We start from the raw sequence: 13336 nt of genomic DNA, 5'->3' as shown, positions 1-13336 counted from the left end.
TAAACAAAGATAATTACGTCAGCATGCGGATAGATTTGGACCCAGTGAATTGGGCTGGAAGATTGAAAGATAGGATAGTTGATGAGCAGTGCCAATTGTTTAAGGAGATATTCAATTCCTCCCAACTAAAGTATATTCCAGAGAGGAAGAAAGATTGTAAGAGGTGGAGAAAACACCCATGGCTATGCAAGGAAGTTAAAGATAACATAAAGACAAAAACTAAGGCATACCATATTGCAAAAGCCAGTGACAGGCTGGAAGATTGGGAAACTTTTAAAGATCAATAAAGGGTTACTAAAAAAGTAATAAGAAGAATAAAGATAAATTATAAAAGGAAACTAACGCAAAATATCAAAAAGGATAGCAAATGTTTCCATAAAAATATAAATGGGAAGAGAGTAGCGAATGTGAATGTTTGTCCCTTGGCAGATGAGACCGGGGAGTTAATCAAGACTCTAAATCAATATTTTGCCTCAATTTTCATGGTGGAGGACACAAGTACCATCCCAATAGTAACACGTCATGCAGAGATAATAGAAAGGGAGGAACTTAGAATAATCATCATCAATAGGGAAAAAGTACATTGGGATTGAAGGCAGGCAAATCCCCAGGGCCTGATGACCTACATCCTAGGGTCTTAAAGGAAGAGGCAGCAGAGATAGTGGATCCATTGGTTATAATATTCTAAAATTCCCTGGATGCGGGAAAGGTTCCAGCGGATTGGAAAAATGCTGCTGTAACAACCTTATTCAAAAAGGGAGGGATGCAGAAAGTAGGAAACTATAGACCAGTTAGTTTGAGAAATTCTCTGTAGTTGAGAAATTCTGAGAATACATTATTAAGGAAGTAATAACAGGACATTTAGAAAGTCAAAACACAATCCATCACAGTCAGCATGGTTTTATGAAGGGTAAATCACGTTTGACTAATTTGCTAGAGTTCTTCGAAGATGTAACAAGCAAAGTGGTTAATGGGGATCCTGTAGATGCAGTATATCTGGACTTCCAGAAGGCATTTTATAAGGTGCTGCGCAAAAGGTAAAATCACATGGGATATGGGGTAATCTATTAGCTTGGATAGAAGACTGAGTAACCGGCAGAAGGCAGAGAGTCAGAATAAATGGATCTTTTTCTGGTTGGCAGGATGTAACTAGTGGGGTGCCACAGGGTTCGGTCCTCGGAGCCCCAACTATTTACAATATATATTAATGACTTGGATGTTCGGATAGAAGGTACTACTGCCAAATTTGCAGATGACACTAAAATTGGTGGCAGAGTAAGTTGCAATGAGGAAATTAAAAAATTACAAATGGATATAGATAGGTTAAGTGAGTGTCCCAAAATTTGGCAGATGGATTATAACATTTTGGTCAGAAAATTTGATAGGCAACTTATTATCTAAATAGGGCAAAACTTCAGAGTGCTTCGGTCAATAGGACTTTAAACTAAAGATTGGGGGGGAAGGGAAAGTCAGGGAACCAAGAGGTGAAGTAATCAGTGGGAAGCGTAGCTGCTTAGGAATACAAAAAAGCACGAAAAGACAAAACTCAGGAGAGGTTACGATAGCCCCCATCCCACAAAATATAACACAGTGTATGGAAAGGCTCAGTAAACCAAGGTCCACCACACTAAGAAAACAAAAAGGGACGGTCAGTAGAGAATTAAAGGTGCTATATTTAAATGCGCGCAGTATACGGAACAAGGTAGATGAGCTTGTGGCCCAGATTGTGACTGGCAGGTATGATGTGGTAGGCATCACAGAGACATGGTTGCAGGGGGTTCAGGACTGACATTTAAACATCCAGGGATTCACAACCTATCGAAAAGATAGAGAGGTGGGCAGAGGGGGCGGGGTTGCCTTGTTAATTAGGAATGAAATTAAATCAATAGCACTAAACGACATGGGGTCAGATGATGTGGAGTCTGTGTGGGTAGAGTTGAGGAACCACAAAGGCAAAAAAAACATAATGGGAGTTATGTACAGGCCTCCTAACAGTGGTCAGGACCGGGGGCACAAAATGCACCACGAAATAGAAAGTGCATGTCAGAAATGCAAGGTCACAGTGATCATGGGGGACTTCAATATGCAGGTGGACTGGGTAAATAATGCTGCCAGTGGACCCAAGGAAAGAGACTTCATTGAATGTTTACAGGAGGGCTTTTTGGAACAGCTTGTGATGGAGCCCACGAGGGAACAGGCCATTCTGGACTTAGTGTTATGTAATGAACCAGACTTGATTAAAGATCTTAAAGTAAGGGAGCACTTAGGAGGCAGTGATCATAATATGGTAGAATTCAATCTCCAATTTGAAAGAAAGAAGGTAGAATCAGATGTCAAGGTGTTACAGTTAAATAAAGGTAACTACAGGGGCATGAGGGAGGAACTGACGAAAATCGACTGGGAGCAGAGCCTAGTGGGAAAGACAGTAGAACAGCAAAGGCAGGAGTTTCTGGGAGTAATTGAGGACACAGTACAGAGGTTCATCCCAAAGAAAAGAAAGGTTATCAGAGGGGGGGGGGGGGAGGATTAGGCAGCCATGGCTGACAAAGGAAGTTAGGGAATGCATCAAAGCAAAAGAGAAAGCATATAATGTGGCAAAGAGTGGTGAGAAGACAGAAGATTGGGAAGGCTACAAAAACAAACAGAGGATAACAAAGAGAGAAATAAGGAAAGAGAGGATCAAATATGAAGGTAGGCTAGCCAGTAACATTAGGAATGATAGTAAAAGTTTCTTTAAATACATTAAAAACAAACGGGATGCAAAAGTAGACATTGGGCCGCTCCAAAATGACGCTGGTAATCTAGTGATGGGAGACAAGGAAATAGCTGAGGAACTAAATAAGTACTTTGCGTCAGTCTTCACAGTAGAAGACATGAGTAATATCCCAACAATTCAGGAGAATCAGGGGGCAGAGTTGAATATGGTGGCCATCACAAAGGAGAAAGTGCTAGAGAAACTAAGAGGTCTAAAAATTGATAAATCTCCGGGCCCAGATGGGCTACATCCTAGAGTTCTAAAGGAGGTAGCTGAAGAAATAGTGGAGGCGTTAGTTATGATCTTTCAAAAGTCACTGGAGTCAGGGAAAGTCCCAGAGGATTGGAAAATCGCTGTTGTAAGGTGAACAAGGAAAAAGATGGAAAATTATAGGCCAATTAGCCTAACCTCAGTTGTTGGCAAGATTCTAGAATCCATTGTTAAGGATGAGATTTCTAAATTCTTGGAAGTGCTGGGTTGGATTAGGACAAGTCAGCATGGATTTAGTAAGGGGTGGTCGTGCCTGACAAACCTGTTAGAGTTCTTTGAAGAGATAAAAAATAGGTTAGACCAAGGAGAGCCAATGGATGTTATCTATCTTGACTTCCAAAAGGCCTTTGATAAGGTGCCTCACGGGAGACTGCTGAGTAAAATAAGGGCCCATGGTATTCGAGGCAAGGTACTAACATGGATTGACGATTGGCTGTCAGGCAGAAGACAGAGAGTTGGGATAAAAGGTTCTTTTTCAGAATGGCAACCGGTGACGAGTGGTGTCCCGCAGGGTTCAGTGTTGGGGCCACAGCTGTTCTCTTTATATATTAACGATCTAGATGACGGGACTGGGGGCATTCTGGCTAAGTTTGCCGATGATACAAAGATAGGTGGAGGGGCAGGTAGTATGGAGGAGGTGGGGAGGCTGCAGAAAGATTTAGACAGTTTAGGAGAGTGGTCCAAGAAATGGCTGATGAAATTCAACGTGGGCAAGTGCGAGGTCTTGCACTTTGGAAAAAAGAATAGAGGCATGGACTATTTTCCAAACAGTGACAAAATTCATAATGCTGAAGTGCAAAGGGACTTGGGAGTCCTAGTCCAGGATTCTCTAAAGGTAAACTTGCAGGTTGAGTCCGTAATTAAGAAAGCAAATACAATGTTGTCATTCATCTCGAGAGGCTTGGAATATAAAAGCAGGGATGTACTTCTGAAGCTTTATAAAGCATTAGTTAGGCCCCATTTAGAATACTGTGAGCAATTTTGGGCCCCACACCTCAGGAAGGACATACTGGCACTGGAGCGGGTCCAGCGGAGATTCACGCGGATGATCCCAGGAATGGTAAGCCTAACATACGATGAACGTCTGAGGATCCTGGGATTATATTCATTGGAGTTTAGGAGGTTGAGGGGAGATCTAATAGAAACTTACAAGATAATTAATGGCTTAGATAGGGTGGATGTAGGGAAGTTGTTTCCATTAGCAGGGGAGAGTAGGACCCGGGGGCACAGCCTTAGAATAAAAGGAAGTCACTTTAGAACAGAGATGAGGAGAAATTTCTTCAGCCAGAGAGTGGTGGGTCTGTGGAATTCATTGCCACAGAGGGCGGTGGAGGCCGGGACGTTGAGTGTCTTTAAGACAGAAGTTGATAAATTCTTGATTTCTCGAGGAATTAAGGGCTATGGAGAGGGAGCGGGTAAATGGAGTTGAAATCAGCCATGATTGAATGGTGGAGTGGACTCGATGGGCCGAATGGCCTTACTTCCGCTCCTATGTCTTATGGTTATATGGAGCAGAGGGTTCCTTGTGCATGAATTGGAGAAATCTAATATGCAGGTATCGCAGGTAATGAGGAAGGCAAATGAAATTTTGGCCTTTATAGCTAAAGGAATAGAGTATAAAAGTCGAGAAGTAATGCTGCAACTATTCAAGGTATTGATGAGACCGCAACTGGAGTACTGTGTACAGATTTGGTCCCCTTACTTGAGGAGGGATTAGACGCAGTTCAGAGGAGGTTGGCTAGATTGATTCCAGAGATGAGGGGTTTGCCTTATGAATAGAGATGGAGTAGTTTAGACCTATACTCTCTCTCAAGTTTAGAAGAATGAGAGAAGATCAAATTGAAGTATATAAGATGATAAAAGGAATTGACAAAGTAGACATAGAGTGGATGCTTCCTTTTGTGGGGCAATCTAGAACAGGAGGTCATAGTTTTAGGTTAAGGGGTAGCAGATTTAAAACAGAGATGCGAAGAAATTGCTTCTCTCAAAGGGCTGTGAATCTGTGGAATTCATTACCCCAGTGTGCAATGGATGCCGGAACATTGAGTAAATTTAAGGAGGTGATAGACAAATTTTTAATTACTAATAAGTTGAAGGGTTATGGTGAACGGGGAGGAAAGTGAAATTAAGGCCGAAAGGAGATCAGCCATGATCGTATTGAATGACTGAGCGGGCTCGAGGGGCTGAATTGCCGACTCCTGCTCCTAGTTCTTATGATCTTATATTCTTAGTTGCATCTGTCATGACATTACTACTGTTAACATGCTGTTCTCTTACCTTTGCGCCCGAGCCTCACCGCCATTCGTCTCCACTTATCCACAGATACAATTCCCATCTTGATTTCCAAAAGTCCCATGACATGAGTGCTTATTTACTGCTGACCTAAGTCAAGTATTTCAAGTATTCTCAGACCTTCCTCTTGGCCACACCTGCCTAATCCTCTCTGATCATACTAGAGGATATGGCCAATTTGAAGACCTTTATAAAAAATGATTTCCTCAAATCCTCTTGTTCCACAACTTACACCCTCATTTCTGAAATCAAATGCTGAAAGCTTGTGAATTTCTTTAAATTGAAGATGAAGACAATCTGTCCGGGTTTATTCCTGTCCCTGATCATCCTTCCTGTCCTAATTCACCCTAACTGCAATGCATTGCCAATCCATTTCAGCTGTGTCTAGTCCATGCAACTCAACTTTGAAGTACTCCCACCTGACCACTTAAATATATTTTCCCATCCCTATATTCACCAACACTGTTACTTATACTTTTGCTCAGACATCATTCCCCTGTCTTGCAAATCTGAAATCATCACCCCCTTTTGTAAACAAAACGTTCCTAGTTCATCATGTCTTTAGCAGCCAGCTCATTTCTACTCTCCCTTAGCTCGCTAAATTCTCGGAACACATATGGACTTAACCTTTCTCAAACCATGAAATTATGAGGGCCCTAGATAGAAAAAAATGGAGCAAAGTATTTATCGTAAGAGGAGTAAAAAGCCAGCAAGCATGGATTTTAAATAATTGGTGGAAATAGTCACTTGGTAGTACAGAACTTGATTAAAGGCTACCGCAGTCAGATCATTGCCTGCTGTGTGTTGTGCATACTCGCAAATGAGCCTAATGCACTTCTTTCAGACCTAAAATATGCCCAGTCTACCTCAATTCACCCTGGAAAGGTAAGTTATCTCAAAAATCAAGCAACCGATGAAGCTAGCCTTTTCATACTGCCACTATGCAGTAGCAATTAAGTGGTATTTCCATTAACAGGATACTGCTGTCAAGCCAAAAAGAGGTCCTGCCTATCACACAAAGGAGTAATGTGATATATTAATTTCAGTGCTGGTGCAATGCCAGGTACATAGTCATTATGTCCCAATAACTGGCAGATTGTATCAGACAGCTTGTCCCCTTGGTTATCTGCATAGGCTCAGTACTTAATTTACTCAGCCAACCTCTGCTTGAAAAACACAGTATTGTCTGCTGTTAGATGTGATTCCATGATTGGATAGCACCGCTGAACAATCCCGAGCTAGCAACCAATTTAAGTTTATCAGTCGAGCTAGCAATATGGCTGACTTGCACTTGCTAGAAACAACACATATTCATACACAGGGACATGTCCTGTGCGGGTGAAGGGAACATGTCCAGGCCTTTTTTGAATTAGACAAATGGAGCAATGACAGTAGTGTCCTGTGCATTCTCCATGGCAATGCCTTGACCAGTCGGTTGACTTGCCAACCACTATGCACCCTTTTCTCATGTAGGAGAAGTTGTTGCTTCCTTTCAGATTTGGCATTCTTGCATCTGTCCTGATAAGTGCAAGATGAGAAGCTTTGACAGCATCTCTTTTCTCAGCAATAATTAGCAGAAGGATTAGAAGGGAGATGAGGAAAAAAATTTCATCAGCATTGGGGACCTGGAACTCACTGCGTGAAAGGGTGGTAGAGGCAGAAACTCTCATCTTGTTTAAAAAGCACTTGGGTGTCTATCTGAAGAACCATGACCTGCATATTTGATTATACTGGTTAACCTTTTGTTGACTGCAAAGACAGGATGGGCCAAATGGTTTCTTTCTGTGTTATAAATTTTTTATGATTTCTATGATTCTACTCTCTTCTTTTAATACAGTTTCTTGTTAATAACATCAAGACCACCTTGGTCAAAAAGTCATGAATGATATTATCAGTGGTAACGCAACAACTCATTATCCTGCCAACATGATGATTTCACTGTCTTCTTTGAGTTCCCCTCCATATCCAACTCTGTGACTGTTTTGCATGGTTATACCCCCAACAAGATATTCCTGTCAATGATTTGGGGAGCACGGTAGCAGAGTGGTTAGCACAATTGCCTCAGAGTTCCAGGGTCCCAGGTTCAATTCCTGGCTTGGGCACTGTCTGTGTGGAGTCTGCACGTTCTCCCCGTGTGTGCGTGGGTTTCCTCCGGGTGCTCCGGTTTCTTCCCACAGTCCAAAGATGTGCAGGTTAGGTGGATTGGCCATGCTAAATTGCCCTTAGTGTCCAAAATTGCCCTTGGTGTGTGGGGTTACTGGGTTATGGGGTTAGGGTGGATGTGTGGGTTTGGGTAGGATGCTCTTTCCAAGAGCCGGTGCAGACTCGATGGGCTGAATGGCCTCCTTCTGCACTGTAAATTCTATGAATGAATTCTATGATTTCTCCTTTTGCCCTTGTGTTCACAGCTCCTTTGTCATTAACTTCAGTTTACTCTTCTCCCCACCCCCAAAGATCCACTCACATTGAACCATGCAGTGCACTGCAGCAGTGTTCTGTTTGACTCTGAGTTTAAACCCCAAACTGCATATTTATGCCATTGCCGTTTCCCTTGACCTCATCTTTATGCCTGCTAACACTTTTATGCATACTTTTATAATTGGTTGATTTTATTTCTCTAGAAGTATCCTGAAGTCTAACACTTCCAATTTCATTCCACTCTTGTTTCCTTGAACCAACATTCCATCCTCATTCATGCATACTGCCTCGTTGTTTGCCTATTCTCAACTAGGTAAAGGTAAAGTCGCCATAGTCCCGATGACCTTCGGCTGCTTTCCCCTTTGAGGGAGAGAGCTGAAAGGTGGTAATTTAACCTGAGGATCACCACACCTCAGGCGAGGGGAAATGCTTTCATGAATAACCTCAGCTGGCATGGGAAATGAACCCGCGTTGCTGGTCTTGCTCTGATCACGAACTAGCTGTCCAGCCAAGTGACCTATTTTCAACTACCAGCACTTTCATAGCATCACCCATCCTTCTTCAGAACTTTCCCTAGACTCAAATCCTTTACTTTGTCGTCTTTGCTGCTGACTCTGGTGTTTTCTGCACTTCCCACTTACTTTGTTCAGTCAGGAATGCCAAAAGCCTCCACTGTTGTAGCCTCATGTACTACAACTCTCTCTCTATAGGGTAGAAATTCATCCACATTGTGATTATTTTTCAGGTGGAAAACGGAGGTAAAAAAGCAACAATTATGCTGTGTTATCTTGTCTGCTCCAAAGACACTTGAAATATGTCTAGTTCCATGTTAGATCAGGCAGTTTTTCAGGGGTTTCTGGCAGCTGCCTAAAACAGGCCTTGATCTGTTTTACATATGTTAGAGAGGCCTAGCACCTGTCTCAGGACTCTCTCCTGAAATTGGACTGCATTGAACCTGTTTAAGTTTTCCTGCAATGGATATAGCCTAATAAAGAGAGCTATGAAGTGCTCCAGTGAGGCAAGCAGGCCAAATGGTTTCTGAAAAAGCATGTAATAAGGGTCTATGCAAATCCCTCCTTATATTTCTTTCTCTCTCTTCTTCCTTTTAAAAACCTGCTCATAATCCAACTCTTAAACCAAGATTTAGATCACCACCTCCAATTATTTTACTCTGCTCAGCAACTTAGGATGATTTCTATGTTGAATTGTTATAAACACAAGTTATGTATTAATCTTTAAGTTAGATGGCAACTTAAATATCCCATGCTTTCTTGCTTTTTATATTCTGGCCTTTCCAGATTTGTATCAAGCATGAATGCATTCTCTCATTTGGTATTATGACAGAATAGACAGAACTAAATGTGATGAGGTGAACTTGTACCTTCTCAGTGTATCATTAAAGTTGTTATAAATTGCAGTTTGTCTGAATGAAGCTGGTCAAGTTTGATTTGATTTACAGTATTTACTGTATTAACCTAACATTTTATTCAAATAGGTTTGAAATGCTTTCAAAAATTCTTCTGTATTTTAATTCCCTTCATAGGAACTCACCTCGTACCTCTAGGCGAGCCAGTTGTACTGTAGACAATAGTCAAGTAAGGATTTTATGTAATTGCTTTCAGATTATAATATTTGAATAGTGCGTTTATAAAAAACATGATGTGGAGATGCCGGCGTTGGACTGGGGTGAGCATAGTAAGAAGTCTTACAACACCAGGTTAAAGTCCAACAGGTGTGTTTCGAATCACTAGCTTTCGGAGCTCTGCTCCTTCCTCATTCACCTGAGGAAGGAGCAGAGCTCCGACAGCTAGTGATTCGAAACAACCCTGTTGGACTTTAACCTGGTGTTGTAAGACTTCTTACTATAAAAACATGATTGTTCATGTAGTCATACTAAATGGCATTGCTGTCTGCAATACAGAAGACAAGCTTATTTTTTGTAAATGGATTGTTATTAAAATATGAGCTCCTGTCTCAAAACATTTCATATGAAATAAATAATTGTATTTTCGGAGAGGAGTGAAGGGAATGGAATAAGAAACAGAATTTTCTCCAATGCTGATTTCAGGATTTTCTTTCTGGTGGCTTGACAAACTTTCCAAAACCAAAGTAGAGTGTGGTGATACAGACTTATGGTGTTTAAAAGGAATGATTTATGGTAAAAATAATTAAAAATGTAGAATGTGCACTGAGGATGTGAAAATAAAGATTGGATGGACAAAGGCTAACAGATAATGGAAAACTAAATATTAAGGGCCTTTGTAAGAATAAAATCATTAGTAGGGATAAAACTGCTTATGAATGAAGGGGTAAATCTAGTTCTGGAGGACAAATGTATGGAAAGCTGTTTGATGACTGGGTACGGAGAGTTAACCTAAGTGATGCTGAGATTGGAATACGTTGACAGTGTGTACCCCGAAGCTGGTGCTGGATCCACTTTTGTGTTGATAAATGATTTCGTTTTGGACACGGAGCACATCAACATTTGTTGATGGTGCAACAATAAGGGGTTTGGCAAACAGCAATCAGGACTGTTAGAGGGTTAAGGATCACATAACAGGTTATTGAAATTGCCAGACTGGTGGCAGATGTAATTAAATGTGGAAAAGTGTGAAATGTGCATTTTTGTAGGAAAAGCTTAAGAAAGACATTGAAGTGTGTGGGGACCGACAGGTTTCAAATTCCTGGTTCCCTTCAAGTACCAATTGATAACACCATATAATTTAGGGATTTATAAGTAATGGTTAGATTACAAGAGTTAAGTATTATGATGGATTTGTTCAACCATTTCAAAAAACATTTGAAGAAACAGAGAACATAGAGTCCAGGTATACTGCCGAAGGATAAGAAACTGTCACTATGAGAAGGGACCAGAGATTATTTCTACTAGAGCAAAGAAATTGTTTTTTAGAAAAGAAGAGCTTTACAAATTGTGCGAAGAGGTAAAACAAGAAAAGAAAGACTATAGTGCTTTCCATGGGACATCTCAAAGCACTTTACAGCCAATTAAGTAGTTATGAAGTGGAGGCACTGTCGTAATGGTTGTAATGTAGGGAACGTAGCAGTTAACTTGCACACAGCAAACTCTCAAACAGCACTGTGATAATGATCAGATAATCTGATTTTGTGATGTTGATTGAGGGATAAATCTTAGCCAGAACATCGGGAATATCTTTCCTCATTATCCCTCTCTTCTCCCCGCACCCCCCAGCCCCCCTCAACTGTAGGACTTGCAATTAATTTAAACATGTCCAGTGATGCCATGTGTTTCTGTTTTCTTTGTTTGAAACTGCAGTATTGATGAGCATGTTCTTGTTTGACATTCAATCTTAGAAATTTAGAAGAAAATAGTTTCATCAATAAGTACTTCACCGTAGCTATCCTGCTTTTCAGGTTGAAAATTTGAAAAAGACAATTCATGAACTTGAGGAGAAATTACATAATGCAGTAAAATTGAAGGATGAATGGGAACACAAATCCAGGTAAGGCTTTATCTCAAACTGTCCATTTTTAATTTGTTGGAGCCTTCTTTCAGTAATTCTGTTTTTGGCGAGCAACACAAAATTGTTTTTCCTAAATTTAGAGTTTCCAATTAAGGGGCAATTTAGCCTGGCCAAACCACCTAATCTGCACATCTTTGGGTTGTGGGGGTGAAACCCACGCAGACAAGGGGAGAATGGGCAAACTCCATATGGACAGTGACCCAGGGCCAGGATTTAAACCCGGGTCCTCAGCGCTGCAGTCCCAGTGCTAACCTCTGCACTGCGTGCCGCCCCTGTGCAACACAAAAATGATGCAACACAAAGATAACATAGATGCATGTCATATTTGAATCTGCAGTGTTGTTGAGTATGTTCTTGCAAAGGATAATAGGCAAGAACCTCAGCAAACTCTATGTGTTCTGTTTGTTTTTCTGATGAAAGTTTTCAATGGTTTTGTTTCTAGGTCAGCAAACACCAAGTTGGAGAAAATGACAAAGGAGCTGGATGATGAGGTAATTTGCTTTGTATTCATTTTTGTTTATTTTTTGGTCTATTTCTTACACAAATATCACCATCACGTTTACATGACTTTCCAATTGACAAAACTTTAAAATAGTTCTCTTAGAAAATTACGTGTTTTAAAATGTGATGTATTTGAGTTTCTCAGAACTTTTCTACTATCTCACGCAATAAATCTGGATCATGCATTTACTCTTCATTTACAGTTGTAGCATGCAAAATGTAACAATACTGAATTTTTGGAAATATTTGTGTAGTTTGTATTTGTTTGCTTTAAGCAACAAAATTTGAGTACTATTCATGTTACAAAGTAGTTTATCCCATAATGTGATTACTTTTAAATTCACATGCATTATAGTTTATCTGCATTTTGTTTAATGTAAAAGAATTCTCAAAAATCTATCTTGAATCATCAATATCATTAGAAACTGGCTTGCGAAGCACTTTAGGCTTGATTTAGTCATACTCGCATTCAGAAAATATCATGGCAACTTATTGAAATATGATATTTTCAATGTAGTCAGATTCATTAGTCTGTTTTTTTAAAATCAAAGATGTTTCTCATCTGAAATTTTGGCTTTATCTATAGGGCAATTCACGAAAAAGTTTAGAGGTTAATGTGTCTCAGCTTGAAAAGGAAAAAGTTATGCTGCAGCACAAAATCAATGAATACCAAAGGAAAGTGGAACAAGAGGCTGAAAAGAGACGAAATTTAGAAAATGAGGGTAAGCACAATGGCTAGATTCTTGCAGTGTCATACATAAATATTTTTCTAAAATGTTACTGTCCTCTTTAGTGCAAACTTGTTTATCCAATGATGCAGTTGTTAGTTTTGTGCACTATTTTAGCGTATTCTTTATCTGTGCCCATTTGATTAATTATAATAACAATTTAAAGCAAAACAAATGAAATACTAGAGTGCTTCCCAAGGACATCTGAATACAAGTAGAAAGAAGTTATTCTACGATAGATGAGGAATTTCTACCTACAAATGAATAGTAGTGAAGATCCATGGAAAAGACAGGATTTAGTGCTAGAGATTCGAAGAAATGTTTCTATGCCAGTAGTAGTATTAGTACATTTCTAATGCAGCAATTCTGTTAATAACTGGTTAATAAAAAACATTATGTTTTTGTTTCTATTTTTGAAAACTTTCAACAGAGCTATGATGTCTGTCACTTAACCTGGGATCACTATTGCTCACCAACTGGGAATTGGAAGTAGAATTTCAAAATTTGCGAACAACAGATTGAGTAGTGTAGTAAGCTGCAGCAAAATGCATGAAAACACCAATAAACTTACAGAAAGGGTGCATAATTAGAAAATTAACTTCAATATACGTAAGTGTGAGGTGGTGCAATTTTATAGGATGAATAAGGACCATATACAGATATCCCCCATTTAAAATGCATTCTATTAGAGCCTATTTTTATTTTAGCATGGTTTGTATATTCAATTCTCGGCTTGGGTCACTGCCTGTGCGGAGTCTGCACATTCTCCCTGTGTCTGCGTGCGTTTTCTCCGAATGCTCCGGTTTCCTCCCAAATGTCCCGAAAGATGTGCTGTTAGGTGAATTGGACATACTGAATTCTCCCTCTGT

The 13336-nt window shown here is 40.1% G+C and overlaps 1 protein-coding gene across 1 annotated transcript in view; it reads left to right on the top strand.

Moving 5' to 3' along the window:
- Positions 1-13336, top strand: part of rock1 (Rho-associated, coiled-coil containing protein kinase 1) — a 264118-nt gene that overhangs the window by 140150 nt on the left and 110632 nt on the right. The window contains exons 11-14 of the mRNA XM_072467883.1: positions 9279-9330; positions 11129-11217; positions 11681-11729; positions 12326-12461. Of these exons, the coding sequence (XP_072323984.1) occupies positions 9279-9330; positions 11129-11217; positions 11681-11729; positions 12326-12461 (326 nt within the window). The remainder of the gene's footprint in view (positions 1-9278; positions 9331-11128; positions 11218-11680; positions 11730-12325; positions 12462-13336) is intronic.

Source organism: Scyliorhinus torazame, chromosome 11 (assembly GCF_047496885.1).
Source record: "Scyliorhinus torazame isolate Kashiwa2021f chromosome 11, sScyTor2.1, whole genome shotgun sequence".
NCBI lineage: Eukaryota > Metazoa > Chordata > Chondrichthyes > Carcharhiniformes > Scyliorhinidae > Scyliorhinus > Scyliorhinus torazame.
Note: the sequence above shows the minus strand (reverse complement) of the source record. Positions and strands in the feature narration are given on the sequence as shown.